At 41.8% G+C, this 19,957-nt stretch overlaps 1 protein-coding gene and 1 long non-coding RNA gene across 3 annotated transcripts; one reads left to right on the top strand and one right to left on the bottom strand.

Moving 5' to 3' along the window:
- The first annotated feature begins 207 nt into the window (after positions 1-207).
- LOC130579081 (uncharacterized) lies at positions 208-4,034 on the top strand. Its single transcript, XR_008965950.1, has 3 exons — positions 208-736; positions 1,140-1,232; positions 3,794-4,034. It is a non-coding gene; the product is annotated as an uncharacterized LOC130579081 (long non-coding RNA).
- A 5,764-nt stretch (positions 4,035-9,798) lies between these two features.
- Positions 9,799-19,830, bottom strand: ERRFI1 (ERBB receptor feedback inhibitor 1). 2 transcript variants are annotated; one of them, XM_057375587.1, is made up of 4 exons: positions 19,749-19,830; positions 13,110-13,306; positions 12,909-12,985; positions 9,799-12,339 (listed from the first exon to the last, which is right to left on the bottom strand). In XM_057375587.1, the coding sequence occupies exons 2-4, from the start codon at positions 13,229-13,231 to the stop codon at positions 11,144-11,146; spliced, it is 1,395 nt and encodes a 464-aa protein (XP_057231570.1). In that variant the 5' UTR covers positions 13,232-13,306; positions 19,749-19,830; the 3' UTR covers positions 9,799-11,143. The 2 variants fall into 2 exon arrangements, with proteins under 2 accessions (XP_057231570.1, XP_057231571.1); XM_057375588.1 differs by lacking the exon at positions 19,749-19,830 and adding an exon at positions 19,169-19,352.
- Between the last annotated feature and the right edge of the window lie 127 nt (positions 19,831-19,957).

The raw sequence follows: 19,957 nt of genomic DNA, 5'->3' as shown, positions 1-19,957 counted from the left end.
TTCTCAACCTTTTACATTGCAGATGTCCAGMAAACATGAATTTATTTGGGTTCTCTTTCTGCTGAGGTACCATTAACTTGGTGTTTCAGTTAGGGTAAGAGTATGAACTAAGATTAGGCTAATTTTCCTCTTAGGTTAAATGTTAAGAAGGAATTTGCTGATTGAGGGGAAGAAAAGTTGCTCTCCAGTTAGTGAAATGCTTTTTTTTCCTCACTTTTCAGTATCTCTTTTCCTAAAATCCTCTTTTATCTGCTGCTGAAAGATGAGCTTAGGTACTTTCCTGCTCATTGTTTCATTTACACTGGAAAGCTTGTGCCTTTTTGTTATTGGCAGGCTTYAGTTTTAGAACCTGTGGTGGTAATTTGGTATCTTGCTGCCACTCAGCTTCAATTGAAGCATTTTGTTCCCTGGCAGYTGGAGGGTTTGGGGATTGGTTGCTTTCCTGACAAGAAGGCAGTCGGTTACCATCTGCTGTGTGCCYCAGATCATCTCTCAGGAATAATGGGGTTCTTTTTCTCTTGATTCTGGTTGTTCTGTGCACTTGAATTCATCATTGAGAATGAGTTCTCTTAGGGAATTGAGAAGTATTATGTGGCTTAGGAGCAGGAATGTACACAGGATGGCAGAGATGCTAGTGCCATCAGTGAATACTTGCAGTGATGACAAATATTTTCATTCAGACTGACAGAGCTTCTGAATGAAGAAGAGRTTCTGAACCAGAAGAAACAAAGAACAGGTAAGAGTGAACAGTCTGGTTTTGTTGCAGTTCTTGGCAAGTTTCTTTCCAAAAGGGGAAGGTGAAATGCACAGCACTGCACTGTCAGCAGGAGCTAATCCTATCTCAGGAATATGTCCCTCTGAGCAACAGAGAAAGGATGCTTTTCTAGAGACACAAAGGTTTTACTTTTAAAATGGGTGGAGACAAACAGAGCCATAATGGATCCAAACCAGCCTGCACACTAGTATTTAAAGCTGTAAATGCACACAAGGGAAAATTCTTCATCTAGTAATTACAAACCTTGGACAGCTTGCTAGCCATTTATGTATATGCTTACTACTTGGTATGAAACCCACAGTGASTGTCAGAGCAAAGAATGGTTACTTAATCAGATTATTTTGTTTGTTCTTCCAACGAAAAGATGCATCATGATGCAAGCATAAGCAGTGATCTCCAAATGATAAAAAAGACCTGTCTCCCAGCAGCCTGGATGACCCTTGACTTGGCTGGAAAGGTRAGTATGGGACAGAGAAATAGGAAGGTGCCAGCTACAGAAATACTCACTAGCACTGCATCTATACTGTTATTCATGTTCTCATACTCTACCTCCAGAAGAAAAGATGCATGTCTGTTACATGGGGACTATATTTTAACATGATTCTAAACCTGGCAACAAGGATAATTCCTGCACTGTAGTTTCATTGGAAGCACCGTGGTTCTTAAAGACTCTATTCAGAGCTTCTGCTTCTAGAATTTTGGGTTTTCTGAAAAAACATGGGATGCAGCTTTTGAAGTTAAAAAAATTAACAACAAAACACTGGGCAAATTAATAAATGGTTGCCCAAAATTGTAAATAATCTTTTAGCATGTTTAGAATGTGGTCTTGCATGTGGTATGGAAAGAAAGCAAAATATGTAAAATGAGAGCAGATGTGCCTCCCTGCTGCTCTTATTTGTCAGCTGACAGCCTGGCTCTGACAACATTCCCTAGCTCTGAACTTCCATGGATATGCTACAGTTCTTCCAGCATTGTCACTTGGCAGTTAATCAAAAGCTTTCTGGGACAAACAGCAAAGAGGAACAGGCTGTCCTTGCTGGCACAATTTATCTGGCCATCAGCCTCTTCCTGCCATCTCTTGAGAAGCATCCAAGGAAGGGCAAGGGTGAGGAGCAGGTTGTGGGAATCCTTGCAGTGGTGCTGCCTCACCCACTGGCCCAGCTTCTCCAGTCAGCATCCCATGTGGAAGGGATCCCAGGGCAGATCCTGGATGCTTCCAGGAGCATCTGTGGGCACTGGGCAGAGCTCTGTGGGCACAGCAGGCWCAGCCACACAGCTCAGATGGGAGGGAGGTGAGCCTGGGTCTCTGTATCCTCAGTACACTCACACTATGTTAYCATTTCAGACTAGGCAGCTTTTCTGGCTTGTCTTTCTAGGGCCACACTTTRGGAAGCAGTGCTGATACATTTGATGGGCTCCAGAACCAAATTCAGACCTGTGAAAACCATCTTCTCATGTTTTAGATAACTCAATTCTTCCACATTGCCGAGGTGCTTTGATGGCTGCTCTGGGTGTGCAGCAGTTAGGGGTTTTTCTGTGTCACCCTCAGTCTCTACAGGATTGTTCTGTGTGCTAGAAAGCATCACAGATTGAGAGGATGAGAGGAAATTTTAATACTCAGGCTTGTTCGTTTGCTTTACTTCATTCAACAGCTTCTAATTATACCCTTTGTACAACCTTAAATAATTCCTCCCTGCATAGGGTTTATGGCCCTTCGAGTCATGTAGATAATTCTCTACTTTTACAATTCAATTCAAGGCCATTCCAGTAATGGTAGAGGAAGGAAGAAGTAAAGTTGTCTGAAGATCTCATACAAACACTCATATTCTAGAGAGAAGAATTGGGTCGAGTGAGACTTGGTGACACTGAAGTCTTCCTCAGCTGATGGAAGTTTCTCAGCAGGACTAGGGACATTTCTGTGCAAATCCTTCTGATTTCTAAATATTGATTGAGTAATTATTTTTACAGCTTACAGTGGCAGCATCTCTGAGCCACAATCAGAACTTGCCAGCAGTTTAGGTGTGTGCTTGGTTCAGAAAGAGCTCTAAAGCTCTTCACAGAGCCATCCTTTCTCCTCATTGATGGTTATGGTAGAATTTCCTCTGGGATTCTCACTGTTCCTTGCAATCTTTTAGAGCTGCTGTTCAGAATCAAAGGAATGCTCTGAATTCAAAAGGCAGTGTTTCTGCAGCTGTTTTTCCAATTAAAATCCTGCCTGCTTTGTGTTGAAGAGAGTATTTCTTCCACTGTTAGCTGACTATGACCCCAGATGCTTGGAGATCTTTGTTTTTCAGCAGAGTATAAATTGAAAGTGTAATTTTGTAACTTAATCCATACAGTCTTTTAGCAAATAGAACTTTACTTTATTCTGTGGTTTTATTTGCTGTTCAAGACTTAGTGAAAAGCAATGTGATTCGTTTCTAAGCATCAGTGATGTTCYCCATTGAGAGCTGTCCTGTGTTCTGACCAGGAATTCCCTGAGTCAGTTTTCAGCGTTTTGATAGGAACTTTCAGAGCTTTTGTTTTTGCAGTTTAGGGTTTTCTGAATTTCTTTACTGTGAAGAGGCATATTTTTGTTGASATTTTTGCAGTTACAGCTCTTCCTTAAAGTTTGGTTTCTCTGTGCTAAGTTTCAATGASTTATGCTGTCAGACTGGTCTCTGTCATTTCAGAACCACTTTTTAAGTTGCACACATTCTGCTCCAAGTACTGTCAACTCTGGGAGCTGCTTACATTGAAAATGAAATACATTGAAATTGAAATACATTGAAATATTTTCAAGTGATAATGAGTTCTCCTAAAAAAGCACTGCTTACTTCCACATACATGCAACTCTAGTCTGAGTCTTGTATTTTCTCCTGTACTRTTTTGTATATAGCTTGGGAAAAGCACTCTCACAGGGAAGTCACCAGCTAGGCAAGATAGTGACTGGCAGATAGGCAGGAAGCARTTGCTACCTTGGGTGCTGATGAGTCTGATCGCTGATGGGCACAGCACTGTTATTTGCATTTTTCACAGGAAATCAGCTTTTGGGTGCAGTCTTTCAGAGAACTGGCAACAGATGATGCGTTTATCTCTGCTGACTTTACTCATGACCACATCTGATATATTACTCAGTCGTTCTTCCAYGGCAAAGGAGTACTTTAACTTCCTTTTATGTAAAAGGTAAATKAATGCATGTGCTAGGAAACTAGGAATAATGCAGCTCTAAGCTCCTGGATGGGCTCACAGAGACACAAGCTTTGCTGGCAACTTTCAGATAAATCCCTTTCAGTAAATTGTTTTTTTTTTTTCCTCTTTCCTCTTTAGAAAACTACATAGCATTAACAACTTTAATCATAATTTCAAAAAGAAAGAAAGGGCACTGAGGGTGACATTCCTGGCTGGTGCCCAGTGATGGTTCTGTCCCAATTACCCATAATGAGGAGAACTGATGAAGCCTGTCCTCCTCTGTCCTGTCCTCCCCTACCCTCCCCTCTCCTCCCCTCCCCTCCCTTGCCTTTGCTCTCCACAGCCATTTCCACAGGTCATGAAGARCACTTGTGGGTTTTGGCCTCTCTAGATTTGGATCTTGGCCACTTGTGCATGACTTTGCACAGAGCCTCTCGGGGCAATATTCACTCTCCTCAAATCCTCCAGAGCTGCAGCCAGTGAGCCCACCTGCCTCCTGTKGAGCTGCTGGAGAAAGCCAGGGTTCTGCATTGTGGGTTGCATTGGTTGCTCCCTCGCACGTGACTGGCYCAGCATAAAGCTCAGGTATTAAATTGTGAACTGCTTGTAAAACAGCTGCCTTACTCATCGTGCTGCTGCAGGGCATGCAATAGCCTCCTGTCTTATCGTGGAGACTGCTTTTGATGGAGTTGGCCCAATTAAGCTCAGATGATGGGAGAAGCGTGGCCGGCGAGAGGCAGCAYGTCCAGAGCACCCTGCAATGGCCTGGGARGTGKCAGCAGCCYGAGAGCTGAGGAACCTCGAGCTCTCTTGTGTTGCATCACCTCCAGCTCAGGTCAGACTGCTGGCTCTGCTGCTGGCTTTGTCTTACTGGAGAGCTCTGCTCCTCCAGTGGAAAGGTGGAGTGATGGAATCCTTGGCTATTCCCGTGGAACAACATTGTGTGTTGCATCCAGCACTGGCCATTGTATGACTGGTAAAACCTACAGATGAAAATGTCCTCACAGTCTCCTCACACATGCACCTCACATATAAAAGAGTTTAGACCATCAGTTTTTAACAAAACACTAGCACTAAATCATGTAACTTGAGTTCAGGAACTAACCAGTTTGTCCTTCCTCCAGGTTTGTCCTTCTTCAGAGCTCCATGGCAGTTCTCCCTCAGCCCCTGTAWAAGGCAGGACCTTGCTGGCATTCACCTCACTGCCATCCATTTTTAAGTGTTTTAGATGGGGTTGTGTGTCCCCATGGCTTTTAACAAAGAAACTACTTCAGTTCATTGGGGTTTTTTTCACCATGATGAGAGCTTACTCTGAAAACACAACCCTCCCTGCCACTAGCAATTGAATCCCATGAGCAACAGAATGTGTCAGGGTATGTAACCTCACCCCTGGCCTGCGTTGTTGGAGGCCTCTCATTGCCACRTGYCTACTGCTGTGCTGGTGCTGTGTCSATTCTGCATCACAGCAGCCCAGTCCCAATTCCAATTGCTAAAGCTCAAAGTGCTGGGGTGTGCAACTGGGATGCAGGAAAACTTTTCTTGAATAACTTATCAGCATGACATGGGGGAAATGAAGTCACCTAATGTGGTTCTTTCCTCTGGGCCTTGCTTAACAGTCAGTGAATGACAATACAGGGATTGTAAGGCAATGAGTAACCTGTCAAAGCCCCACTTGCCATTCACTGGTGTCTCCTTTGCACCTTGGAGCARCTGGACTGGGCATGAGCTGCTGTGACCCTTTTGTTGAACTTCCCTGAAGCTGGTAAGTTCCTGCAGAGCCTTATGCCTCACCATCGGGTCGGTTGTGTTTCAGTTCCCTTCCATAATGCACTCAGTAGTGCTGACCCTGCCCTTGAAGTGGTTGTGAAAATAATAAACACATGAACAAAGGTAAAATAACTATTTTAGGTAAGAAGAACATGTCTCTGTCACTGGGGTAGGTGGGCAGGGGAGCATTCTGTGTCAGGCCTGATCCAGACATTTGGTGTGTGGAGGGCTTCTTAGTATGACATCATGATAGCTCAATGTGATTAGTAATTAGCAGATTAGTAATGAGCAGATTCAGGGTGGGAATGGTGGGATAATCTGGCATGGTTTTCCTTCCGGTGTTTCATGGCATCGTATTTGCACTTTTCTTCCTTTGTGGCTTTCACATGTTAATCATTTGTGGAYGACAGTTTTAATCTTCAAAAGAAGCATCTCTTCCTCTGAATCACTTTGTACAGAAATGAATAGCAGTCATGGTTCCCATGTTTCAGTGGCATGCCACTTAAAATTTGGAATACCTAACACCTTTTCCAAAATTAACCACAACTGGGATCAAGGTGCACACCAATATATAAATAATATAGCAACAGTCTATGAGCAATCACGGGTGTGGCTTCCATTTATGATTCAGAAAAWATAATGAGCTCTGTGGATGAAAATAGGCATTTGGGTGTGGATTATGCAAGGCCTGAATTACGATGCAGGATGGGTGGGGGTAACACCTCTTTCAGTTTACAAATGCTAATCACAAGCTCAGCAGCCAGAAATTTCTGCAGTGCTATTTAACGAATATTAATAAGTATAATTAAACATTGTGTGCTAGATTTTCAGTGCCAGGAAGCTGTATGAAACAGAACGTTTACCGCATGTTTTCAGTTTTAAATGAATATAAACGGTTCTGGAAAGCAGGCTGACAGGAAATGAGGAGATTAGCCTACTTTAAAAACAAAAGTTTACCCCAGGAACATTGAGTACACCCAGAGAACATCAATAGGTTACCTAACTGCAGAGTGCCTACAAGYAGATAAAATGAGGGTTTACCTTCATCTCCAATTTCCTTCTTGACWTAATCCAGAGAGTATGTATTTAACATACAGCTTGTAATAATATTAAAAGTGTTTATAAGGGCCACAGTCTGTAATCATGASTTTGAAGTGTGGGAATTCCACCATGACTGATCTGGCCATCATCTTAACCCTGAATTCTTGACAAGACATGGTTTGAACACCATCCCCAACTACTCTACTGTAATAACTGCCCTTGCTAAATCGGTGACTTTGTCCTGGATTAGAAGGATGCTTTCCATTATCATGTTAAACTTAACACTTCAGTGGGACTTTTTAAAAACAAAACCAAGGCTGCAGCAGGAGTAAATGTAGTGTTGGTGAGTGCTCTTCCGCAGTTTCAGGATAATAATTGTGCCTATTGCAGTCTGGGAGTGAATGGAAAACTCTTAATGACAGCAACAACAATCAGTACTTTTAAATGACTACAGATTTTAATTATGTCGTCAATCGGCATACTTCCAAATCAGGTTTATTTTCTGGTTTCTCTCTTGTGATGCAAAAGAAGCTGTTCATCAGCTACAGCTCTGTGTCATTTACTGACTTTATCTGTTTAACAGCAAGTTAATATRGTGAAGTTAAGCTAATGGGTTTTTCAAGTCACCTGGTCACACAGCCTCTTCTTTTCAGGAAAAGGGACAGTGAGACAAAAGTCCTTTCCTTTCATTACCAGCCAGACCCAGCTCCTCTGGGTTGATTTGTCAGTCTGAAGCTCACCAAGGGAAGGGTGTTCTGCCAACAGCAGCGCTGCCTTTCCATACATGCACATCTTTCTTCTCTGCTTTAACACCATTCCTTGACTCTCCAAACTTCAGCTTATCAAGTTGTAACTGCTTTGAAGTGCTGTTATTCCAGTCAAATCTAGCTGGCAAGGGGCTTCCTTCTCCTAGGCAAGCTGTCAGGCYTTGCCCAGGTGAGTCCAAACTCTAAATATTCAAACATGTGATCAGGCTGTTGCAAAAGCATGTTGTGTCCTGACAAGTCTTATCATGTGCCAGGGGATGAGMAGAGAAATGTCTTCTGGCCAGAACTTGCAAAGCTTCCCCCACAGCTCTACAGCCTTAATTAATTACTTGGAAAATGAAATAAAATTTTGCATCATGCAGACTTTGTTTCCCAAAGCACAGGAATCTGGTGTCTAAGAATATATGCAAGGTTTCCATCTGCTTTTGTCAGTGACCCCTTCACTGAATTGTGGACCAAGTCCTCAGGGAGACCTCGTTACTACTGAATTTTAAAGATAAAATGGCCCAGTCACTTAAACACTGTAGGAATGACTTACTTTCCTTGTACTCAAGAGGCACGAGAGCTCTGTAACCTGCTCACAGCCAAAAAATTCCTTGCTTAACTTCTGAAATGTTAACTTCACATTGTGTTGTAATTCAGCTGACAGCACACAATAGGAAAGCCAGCATTGCTACAGTAATATTTTTGTTGTTTTTAATACTCGGGACTGAGTAGTCAATACCAATACTCCCAGGAAAGGAGTCTGAATTTATTTTTTTTCTAGGAAAAAATCCAAATGGAGGTTAAGTCTTAAATGTTTCAGGAATTTCAGAAAAGGTTATGTAAGACCATTCAAAAGCACAAGTTTTATAACAATTTTCAGATTTTTAGCACTTTAAATATGATTATAGTTTGTATGCAGAAGCAGTTCAAGTAAAAAACCTTCTGCTGGCACAACAGCAGTTTTTTAGGGAATGTTTGCTCCTAACAGAAGTGACAATGCATGCTGGCATGCAGGGCTGTAACTGTAAAAAGTACCCTGTATTTTATATTAGATGTGTTTAGGCTAAAATTGGGGGTGTTGAAGTATAAGGAATGGAGTTGGACCCAGAGGCAAAATCCAGGAGATATTTGCAGGGCAGTTGCTTGGGTTTAGATGGAGTTCTGGAGTTACAACTCCTGAGTYTGTGCCAGCTCTAACAGTCTACAAGGGAAGAGCTGCAGCTTGGCAGTGTCCATCTGTTTGCTGCAGCAGTGATGGTGTAACTGAGGCTTATTTTGGGGTCCTAGAGTTGCAACCTCCCCTTAAATATGTGCAGTTTTAAGTATAACTGTTACCTTTTCAATCTTAGAAAAATCCAGGGGTTGGAGGGAAAGCAAAGCTTTCAGTAGGTTGAATATGAGAGTTGACAGCCTTGCACAGGATTAGGTAACTTGTTTATGTTTTAAAGCCAACCTGCAGGGGCTCTCAGTGCTATGGCACTGCAGTAGGTGTTCAAGCACCTTCCTAAATGAAGCTTAGCAATCCACCAAGGGATTGGGCATAACTGAAAAACTGCATCTGACGTTTTTCACATCCAGTGCAATTCCAAGGATGGAACCCTGTTTTATTCTGAAATAAACCCACTGTCAGAAACATCCTGACTGCTAAATCAAGGCATTTACCTGCATACACAGGCAGAGGATCAAAGTTATGTGATGCTTTGTATCCTCAGTAACCTTATCCAGGGCTTGCATACGTGTTTGGTGGTAAATATCCACATTTTCTTTCCCATTTTAACCATGCTTTTTATACTCAAGCTTTTTCATCCTCAGATCATGAGTAGCTCCTCTTCAATTACCCTTAACATACAAATTATTTTTTTTATTATTATTATTTTTTTTACCAGGTGAGAAATTGGAGACTAGTAGGAACACTACTGCCCTCTCCTTCCTGTACTATAGTGGCTAACATGCTATAGGTGACTCTAGAAAAAAACAGAATCATTWACAATGTTAGGCCAAATAACTTAATCTTACAGGATGTTTTATTGTCAGCACAAAACTAYAGATACCATAGATACCTTAGATAGATACCTTATAGATGCCTTACAACCAGGTAGTAAGGTGGAATTAAAATTAAATGGTGTGCAATGTGAGTTATTGAACAGTTAATTTTGAAATCTTAATTCGAATTAAATGCATGCTGAATTCAACATGTTATACATTTAACATTACTGACTTAGAACTTTCCAGTAAATGCAGGGTTAAAATGCACAATTGCAGACACTATTCAATAAAGCAAAAACCAAAATGTATCATAAATATTTTATAACTTTATTAAACTCAAGACATGACAATATTCAAAATACAAAGTGAATTATTCTTTATTCAATACTGTACACGATGCAGAAATATCAGTGCATTTCTATAGCATGTATTTCACCTTCATTTAGTTTGTACTAAAACAAATAAAAACTAAGCTTTAAAATAGCTCAAACATCTCATTCAGCAGTTTAAACTGTAAACACCTTGTTTACTTCTGTTAGGAGGAACACATTCATCTTCTGTACCTCTGTTAATGAGCACCCTTTCTCTCGTGCTTATCTGTAAGAGGATAAATGTAACCAAACTGAGCACGAGAAACTGCTAAGGTGGCACCTCAGTGAACTTCAGTGAATGGCTGAGGCACAGTGAGGAAAAATTAAACAGCAAGAAGCAGCATCTGAAGCAGCAAGAGATGGGACTGACACTGTTCATAAATGGAATCGTGTTTCTTCCTCATACCCTCCTCCTCTCTCCTCCCCTAAAATACTGAACAGAAACCAGAACACAAGACCAGCTTGTGCTGTGTTTCTGTATTTAATACAGTCATAATTTCAGACTCTAGGTGAGCACATAGTTGTTACTGCCTACCTAATAGCAACCCTGTGGCTGCTCAGGACACATTCACACATTTCTAGGATCCAGCAGGAAAAGAGCAGCAGCAGAGGCTTAGCAATAGCTGGTCCAAGTCTCTTCTAGGAAAAACTGCAAAATTGAGCCAAGTGTGTCTAGCAAGTGAATTCACAAAACCTAACTCACTTTAAAAGTCTATTAGCATCAAAWTAATTTGTAAGATAGATTAATCTTTCAAAATGCACTTCCCATATGCCTGCCAAGTCTTGAAGTGGGTATCACATCTTGCAGTTACTGTCTTATCAGGCTGACATATCCTAGTCAAAGAGGACAGAGTCTGTTCTCAGTAGAATTACTGTGTAAAAGAGATTTTGGAAAATACCTGATATAAAAATTGTACTGCATAACTTGGTCTGTTGTCTGTTTTATAAGTAACTCTTAAGCAAAGATCAACTTTAAAAAAAATTAATAATGTGACTACCAAATATGTTCATCTAGGTAGCATACAACTGGCCAACTGTGACTACTATCCCTCCATGTTTCTGCACAATCTTTGTAGGTTTTCAGCTTACATACCAAGACAAAAAAAAAGTCTTAAGAAACATATAGAATATATGCAGCATAAGAGGACTTCACCATCCACTTTCCAGTTCTCAGAGGACAAACTGCTCCTACTTCATTATCTGTGAACTGTCAGAACTYTGTAACATGATAAAGTTCAGCTCCATCCCAAACAACTGAGCTGAGACTGTGCTCCCAGACACTAAGGGGATACCACATAGGACAGGTGCTTTCGTTTCAGGGGACCACCTATGTCCATTCTGGGTTTTGAGTCCAGTTTTATTGTGGCTGAAGTGGCTGTGCAGTCACCAGACCAGGACTGAACCTCCGTGTTGGAGCTCCTTTCCTCTGCTTCTCTGAAGAATTTCTCATACTTGTCCAAATASGGAGGTCTCTCTGGTAGCAGATAGTAGTGCGTTGAACTGGCYTTCTTACCATTTTCAATAATTGGAAGAATGCAGGGGACCCTGTTGGAAGATCCTTCACTATTTTGTCTTTGTAGAGCTTTGCTGCTGACATACTTTGGATCAGGTGCAAAGCTCTGGGTGGGGGGCATAACCCCGTTGAGGTATGATGGAAGGCTTTTGGGGCTGGGGGTGCGGGAATTGCTGCGTGACAAAGGTTCTCGGGGGGGCACTTTGGGAGGCCTGTCTTCATCACTGTAAGCACTGGAAGCAACTTCTGCTGACCACCTTCTGTAGTCTGGTTTGAGAGCCCTTGGGGGTATGGGAACCCTCGGTGGGACCTCTGGTTTATCTTCATCAGAAGTTGGAGATGACCTGTTAAAGTGTCCAGTTAGTCTTACTATGGGTTTATTGAGAGATCCAGCTGGCCCAGAATGGGACCTTCKCAGGCGTCGATGCAGCTGCTGTGGAGGAGGATAAATACTGGATATGTACACATTTAGGCTTTGTGTAGGGTTRGCATCTTCTGGTTTTGGTCCTGTTGGAGTATCAAAATAAGCATAGTTGATTTGTCCACAGCCCCTAAAGCTCCGCCGGCTTGGAGCACTGGATTTAAAAGGTGGAAGTTCATAATCTTCTAACAAAAAGTCAGTATCTGAGCTAGTCAGGAATTCTACCTCTTTGTCAACCTCATCTGGAATAAAGTCTTCAGATATTGGCAGAGGGGGYAGTGGCCTGGAGCTGCGATCATTACAAGATGCAGACAGAAAGTGAATTGGTCCATTTTTTATTGGCATGTGAGGAGGTGTTTCTTCAGAAACACAGCCCATCGTTAATGAYAGTTTACTAAAGCCAGGAACGAGATGGTCATCGTATCTTGAAATTGGCAGTTCATTTTTGGGACTTACAGGAGGTGGACTGGATTTCTGAGCTGGGACTTGAATGCAACTTCCAGCAATGTGGTCATTCATGGAAGCCTGGTTGGAAGAGTGCCCTAAAAAGGTGAGAAATTCTTAGAGATGCTTTCCTCAGTAACACTCCACCACATGACTTTGCCACTGYGTATTTCATTCCTTCTAATGCAACAGTAAGTGATGTCTGTTTAATAACTCCAAGTAGTGAAATGCATGTATTACAGATCTCATCTGGTCACGGATTTATGCATTTAGTTAAGATAGCAGCAGATTATCTTATTGTTTTAGACCARTGCTCCATTAAATGAGGTAGTTCAAGAGACCTCAAACATATGCAAGAGAGCTACAGATTGAAAAATCCCAGCATAGGATCAAGAAAAAGAGCTATTTTACTATTTTTTTTTTCTGTCAGAAGTGTAACGAAAACTCGAAGACCTCCTAAGTACAAGGAGAAGGGGTTGTGTGTTTGTGTTTTTTTGTTTRTTTTAACTCAATCCCATTATTTAGAAGTGGTTTTGCTGTCTGGACCCGAATCGGAGCCCTTTCCTGAGCTGCCAGCAGGGGGCAGCGCGGAGCCAGGCCCGCGGGGCTCTTCCCAAGACAAATCCCCAACACTTCCTAACACGTATGTGTCACGTTTTGTACTTACCAATGGATGGCAAATGTTGCTCGGTTGATGGGTTTAAATTGTAAGTCACTGCTATAGGGTCCACATTAAAGAAAGTACTAGGARAAAAACAAAAAAAAAGCCKTCACTGTAAATAAACCATAGGTCTGTACTGGTACAAGTATTTGTAACACTCATTTCATATAATTGAAGGTGCAATAGATAAATTTTAGCCTCACTCACTTTTCAAATCCACTATGGGTACCCCAGCAGGTTTTCAGACTGCCCATGCCTTGACTAGTGTGAAGAAATCCAGTTTTTAATGRGACTCTCATCTCTTGAGCAGCAACTCCTGCAGTTGACATCGTGTAGTATTCTCTGAGGATGTCTCACAACCCTTGATATTCAGGACTTGGCAGGTTTCCTGCAGTTTTCATTCCCTTCAAGAGAGAAGACATAAATATCAGAAATGCAAACCTGATGTTTCGTGTCTCATCTGAAATKTCAGTATTCAAGGAATTAAATAGTTCTGTAGAAAGGCCTTCTGTCCTAATATCTGCCAAATAGAAAACTTGACCAAACTTCTTGTTTTGAGTCTGACTGTAACTAAATTAAAGTACAAAACAGGTAAGTTCTCTTAAAGAACTAAACTGCATAGAAAAAAGAAAATCTATGTTAAGTAAAGGTATTGATAGATGGCAATTGTATATCCATAACTTCAATTATTGAACATAAACTACTAGTTATTCCTGCAGAAAAAAAGTTTCTAAGTTTGAAAAGACATTTTCTAGAACAATCTAACCTTCTAGTAGCTATCTTTAGTTGTATCTTTCTGCTACAGATTGAGGTTTCCAGCCAACATGTAACAGCCTAGTCTGCTGTTAAGTATTATTTTCCAYAGACTTTGCTCCAATAAACAGAATTACTACTTGAATTAGAATTCTAGAACTTCTTTTACATAAAACAGTAATAAATGTAAGCATTAAGATACTTTAAAACAGCCTCAAGTCTTCTAGCTGTKTCAAACAAATTGGAAATCTAGTGATTTGAAATAATCCCAGCTGAAATGGCCCTGCTGCWTTCAAATCTATTTTGGATGTGTGAAGAATGCTTTATCTGGCCCATTTACAGCAGAAAAAATATGTTGGCAATTGCTATATATTGAGTAAGTAATCACAGTCTAGAGAACAAATTGACTCAGAGGACTTTGTTAGGAAAATTGATCAGGGAGGGGAAGAGGCAATGCAAAAATTAGTCAGCATTCTGAAGTCAAGAAAAATTAAGTCCAAGTCCATAAACAAAGATGTCCTCTGGGTCTCTGCTTCATCTACACAAATATCGTAAATACAGCAAATGCAATATGGTCTGTTTAAAAAAACACACAYGAAAAACCTACCAAACCAAACCCCACCCAAAACAGTTTAATTGTATCTCTCCTGAGAATCAATACTATGACCATACAACATGAATGTGAACTTCTCCATACAGAATTCCACCCAAAGAAAAGCCAGCCAACAACTGAGGGCAGGCTACATCAGTACTCAGTGAACTTGGCAAGAAAACCCCTTCACAGCCTGGTACTGCAAGAAAATGGGGTACAGACACAGGTAGTAGCTCATGCTAATGGTAAGTCTGTCCAAAACCAGGCATTTTATGCAGRTGTGTAACGTTCCTTTTCCTTTAGGAGAAAGGATGCATTTTACTTGCCTGCAGTGTGAGGGATGGGCAGACTTGTAAGCAGGACTGTAAACCAGGTGCCCCAGGATTAATTTGCAATCCAGCATCACTACTTGGAATTCATAAACAATTGTTTGAGAATGAACAACTCTGCTCTTTCAAATTTGAATTGAGTCCAGTACTTTTTATCTTAAGAACTTCTGACCGTATGTACATTTATGATGTGTGAGACCAAATCCCATTCTCTTTAAAAAGAGTGTGATGGTTTTCTTAATCATGACTGTCTGTGTCAACAGAAATGTGATTGTTTTACTCACTGCCAGATGCCCAATGTATTTTAGGCAGGCATTTCAGAATAACTTCAGACAGGAGACTTTAACAGAAGTGAACAGAGGCTAAACCAGTGTTCTACATACTGCAACACAGTCCTACTTCATTCAGCCCTCCTGATTTTAGTAAAGACCATGTTCTTCCTCTTCAGACAACCTCCTTATATAGCTTGCTTAACCCTGGAAATTTTTGCGTAACAGTTAAGTTGAACTCTTCCCATTAACAGAAACTGCAGGAATTTCATAGCAAAATTAAATMAAAACAGTTGAGCCCTGGGAAGCAATAGCATAGTCCTTTAAGTGCAAGCAGAACCACTCTCTACAGGGGAGCAGAACACTGGAGMCACCCATTTGTCAAAATGCCTTAAGCAGCACAGGACACATATAGCACCAATTCTAAAATTACTTCGTATCAACAAAATTTCCAAATAAAACATCCATCTCATCAGCTCACGTGGTATTGACCAGTGATTTTTTGGTGCCTCACAGATCCTATCCTATTAGMAACAAATCTACAAAAGAAATGAAGCAGAATGAATTAGAGAGTTTAAGGCTAATGCTGCTGTCCATTTCAGTATTTCTGAAGTCAAAWKWAAGTCCTAAGCTAAAAAAGCACTGGTACAGAACACTGATTAGTCAGCAAATGATTGTACTCCACCTCAGAGTGTGTACAAGATCTGACAGGAYCATGAGACATTGATTATGATATAAAAAATGAGAGGAGGGGGAACAACTGCTGCAGTTTGAGAGCACATGKAATGTGCTAGCTGTGATAACATACAACCCTTGCAGGGCTTGTTAAGAAGCCCAACCTCCACCAAATCCCACGCCTAAACCACTACTAGTAATTACTGTGTCAGCTTTCTGAATGCTGTCTAAATCTCAGCTCTCAAGACTGATAGTTGCACAATCACTTCTCTGAAATCCCTCTGGAATGCTAAGCTCAACAGCTGAAACAGACTTAAATATTTACATGCTCTAGGAAAAACTAATTTTCACTTGTTTTAATTAGTCTTTATTTTTTTAAAAAAATAAAGCATGATTTATACAGCCATAAAACTTGCTTCATTCTSTCAATGACCTCTTTGCAAATTCACAGGTGATTTGCCTTGACATTTCARAATTATGAAACTGTCCTCTGTGCCTTAAGCTAGGATATCAAGAGGTAGTGCTCTTTCACTAAAACACCTAGTTACTTTTTCAGTGGAGTCTAGAGAGTTGGTGCTTGTATTTTAAAACATGCATAAGCTTGTTTGAAGACRGTATCTTAGGAGGGAGACACGARAACATATAATTGAGTACAAACTTYGTATTTYAGACAGCATGCTCTTACTAAAGCTRAGTAGTACACATTATATTYKAGTAATTGGTTYWTAAAAAAGAGTAATATTTATGAAAGTCAGTCACAAAGATATAAGCATCAATAGTTTTCACTGTTAACTGTTGTCCCAATTCTGCCTCCTTAACAGTTTAAGGATCTAAACCATAAATAACATCAAAATATTTGCTAAAGAAAATGGACAGTACACAGTAATGAAGCATTCTTGATCTCACATTTGTGTGCTGCTCATTTGCACAGAATGGGCTTTCAGTTACTCTTGCTTGTCTGACCTAGTTATGCACAGTTTATGGCACTTARGAAGATCGAAGCACTTTTGAAGCTGTTACAGTTTGTGTTATTCCAAAGAAATGGAAAAGAAACTAAAACCAGAGCTGGTAATTTCTACAGGGCATTTACAAGCCAATTCAAAGGTTTGTTGGTGCATTAGGAGGCTATAAACACCATTCCCTGTAAGSCAAGGTAACAGTGCAAAGGAGGTGTTTGTAATCATCCAGGTCTGCTTATATTAACAAAAATGACTGATACCAAATATTGGAGATGAGACTGATTTTTACGTTTTTTTTTTTTACTAAGCCAAATATACTTCCAGACATGGCTACGTGTAAGCTGAAAATAGTCAAATGTATCCATAAACAGYAGTGTATCTACATAGTGCGAAATTTGGAAAGATTTTTGTGGTAAATTGAAATACAGGAAATATCCCAAATACACCGTTTTCACACAGACACATATTAATAAACATTTGTGTTATAACAACAGTAATCCTCTGTTTAGAAACTAAGAAGCATTTGCATGCCTTTCAGCTCAACACCTATCACTAATCACACACACAATCTAACTCTGTTCCCTGTTCTCCCAGCCCCAATGCAACCAAATATTTGAGGCAAGTCAAGTTCATAACAAAGAAAACCTTTCTGGTATGCACAGTAGACCAAAGCATGCTCTACAATGTTTCACTTAATGGGTATGGAATACAGCAATTTGCTGTACAGATTTCTGAATGCCTGTGCAAACTCTGGACAGGTTTTATAAAGGCAGCACTCTTGTCAAAGAGCTTATATACTTGTAAGAAATGAGAAAGAGGGGAAGAAAAAATGTAAGACCTACTTACCCCTTTTGGGAGGGGAAGAAACGTGTCTACCTTAAATCCACAACCTATTTTTGCTCACCTTGCCACCACATTATCTTTAACAAATCTCAGAAGCAATTCACAGGAGGAGGGGCACATTTTTGCACTRCAAGTCATCCACTCCAGCTAGCTGTTCCTTATTTGACAATGTGATGTAATTTCCTTTTTCTCCTCTGACTTTCTATTTAATATATGTACCTGAGATAGAACCACCCCTTTTAATATTTCAGTATTTCAGACTTCCAACTAGACTTTAAAAACTTTAGAGCTGTTAATACACTTTATGTAACTCCAAATACTTGAAAAATGTTAAAAATTCTGTTTCTCTAGTTCTTATCCCTCAAGTATTTCTGTCTTTGTAGCTAGATGAACGCTGAGTAACCAACACTTTGCAGAAACAGTCTCATGAGAAGGTTAGTTTAAATCTATTCATTTAATAAATAATTAGATATTCTTTACCATGCACCAAACCTCCACAGTGCAGTTGAGTATTCCTCTGAGTCACAGGCCAAATCATGCTCAAATACAGGACTCAGAAGATATTTCCATTTATAGGAATTCTATTCTTTACAGTTATTATATCAATGAATTACGTGCTTAACTTTGAGATATTTTTCTTCACATTCTGCCAACCAGAAATGCACCATTCTGTGGTAAAGAATTTAAGACTATCATCACTTAGTAAACAGTCAGATCACGGGTGCTTGCAATTAAAACTAATCCTATGGATMTACTACACACAGATCCACTGAACAGCAGACAAACTGTATTTAGATTACAACAGTCAGCTAGTWYRGAGTATATTCAAAGAGCTGCAGTTCATCARGGAGTTTAAGTTCAGTTAAAATTTGGGCTACCATTTCATAGTCCTACACAGCAAATGGGAGTAACCTGTAAATTGCCAGTAGAAAACTAATAATTAAATAGCAAGACAATTGCCTTGCCTCTGCTTGTCAGATTTCAGATGCATGCTTAAGGTATGGTACTTCACCCTCCTGAAMATTTTAATGTGAATATAGACAGCTTACATTCAGGAAATAAAAATTCCTTTATAGCTGACTCAGAGTCATAACCACAGTGTTAGACACACTGTGATAAGTTTTAATTCTCTTTTCCACTACAGAGAACTAGAACAGTTTTTTCTCTGAAATAATTCCTGTACTGCAGAGCATGGCAGACACAGGGCTTCACTAAGAACATAGCCCCCCCACCTCAAAAGGCAGTTTTCTATTAAAAAAAAATCAGAAAATTATCCCATACAGGTAAATTGCTATGGAAAGAAAACTAGGTTTGTGCATAAAGTAAATTGAGTGAATAATGCGAGTGAATTGAGCAGTTTAACCAGAATAAATGCAATTCACAAATGCATTTGTGATGCAGAGGCATCATTCACCTGCCATTCCAGTAYAACAAAGATTCAGATATTCCCAAAATGACCAGAGACCTTGCCCCCGGAGCCTTTCCCATCCAGTTAATATGTAATGAGGTACTGTTATCTTTAGATCATGCATAATAATTTTTTTTTGCTTATTGCTTCAGAATACTGCACAGGGCCCTTGGTCTRTGCTCCAGAGACAGGAGACCACTGAAGTCTCCGAATCCCCTGGCCTGCTTATTCTGCTGTCACATGCTCCACTGTCAATACTGAAGGGTACAGCAATGTCTCCAGATTTAACCACCACAGACTGGCTATTTTAGAAAATCGAGCRTAAGTGCGTAATGAGGTATTAAGTCACAAAGAAATGTTTATTCTAAATTAAGCCATCCTAAATTAGAGTGCGAAGCGCAGARCCTGAGCCCACAGTGCGGTCTCTTGTTTACTCACAGGAGCGAGAGGAGCAGCTCGGAAGCCAGTGAGAGAACACTGATACCGTCTCGGCTCGGGAAGAAAACGCGTGGCACGCCACGCTSATTTCCAAGAATGTGGCTACGGGCTCCGCTGACCCCGGGCGGGTCCCGTCCCATTCAGAGGGAGCGGGGCGGGTGTCGCACCGAGATCCCCCGCCAGCCCCGGGGCGAGCGGCGCCGCGGCGGGTCCGGCCCTGCTGCCCCCCCACCCCACCCACCCCCCTCAGAAAAACAGCACAAAACTCGCTCCCGGCTCCTCCCGGCGCGCTCCACCGGGCCCGGGGCCGCCGCCACCCCTCGCGCCCGCCGGCTGAGGGTCATGGGTTTAACCAAGCCCGGCGCCGCGGCCCGACCGACTCGCGTGTGCCGCCCGATCCGCCGGCCCCCGCTCCTCTTCCCAACAGCGGGGCCCGGAGCAGCAGGGACGGGACGGGACGGGACGGGACGGTCCCGAGGCGCGGCCGGGCGCTGTCGGGCAGCCCCGGTGCGCCGGGCCGGGCCCGGGGGCCGCCATGGCCGTGAGGGGAGCGGGAGGTGCCGCCGGGGCCGTCACTCACCCCGACAGTGTCGCGCAGCTCCGCGCGGCCGCCGGCACCGCCACACGCATGCGCCGCCCCAGCGCCAGTCACTGCCGCGGCGCGCGCCGGCCGCCGCTCTTATGCAGGGGGGCGGAGCCTCGGCTGGCCCCGCCCCGCCCCCGCCACGGCGCGCGCGTCACGGGAGGCCTTAAAGGGGCGGCGGCCGCGCGCGCCCGCCCGTGAGGCGG

This window comes from Malurus melanocephalus, unplaced genomic scaffold (assembly GCF_030028575.1).
Source record: "Malurus melanocephalus ecotype Western Australia unplaced genomic scaffold, MMel_1.1 scaffold_253, whole genome shotgun sequence".
NCBI classification, from domain to species: Eukaryota; Metazoa; Chordata; class Aves; order Passeriformes; family Maluridae; genus Malurus; species Malurus melanocephalus.
Note: the sequence above shows the minus strand (reverse complement) of the source record. Positions and strands in the feature narration are given on the sequence as shown.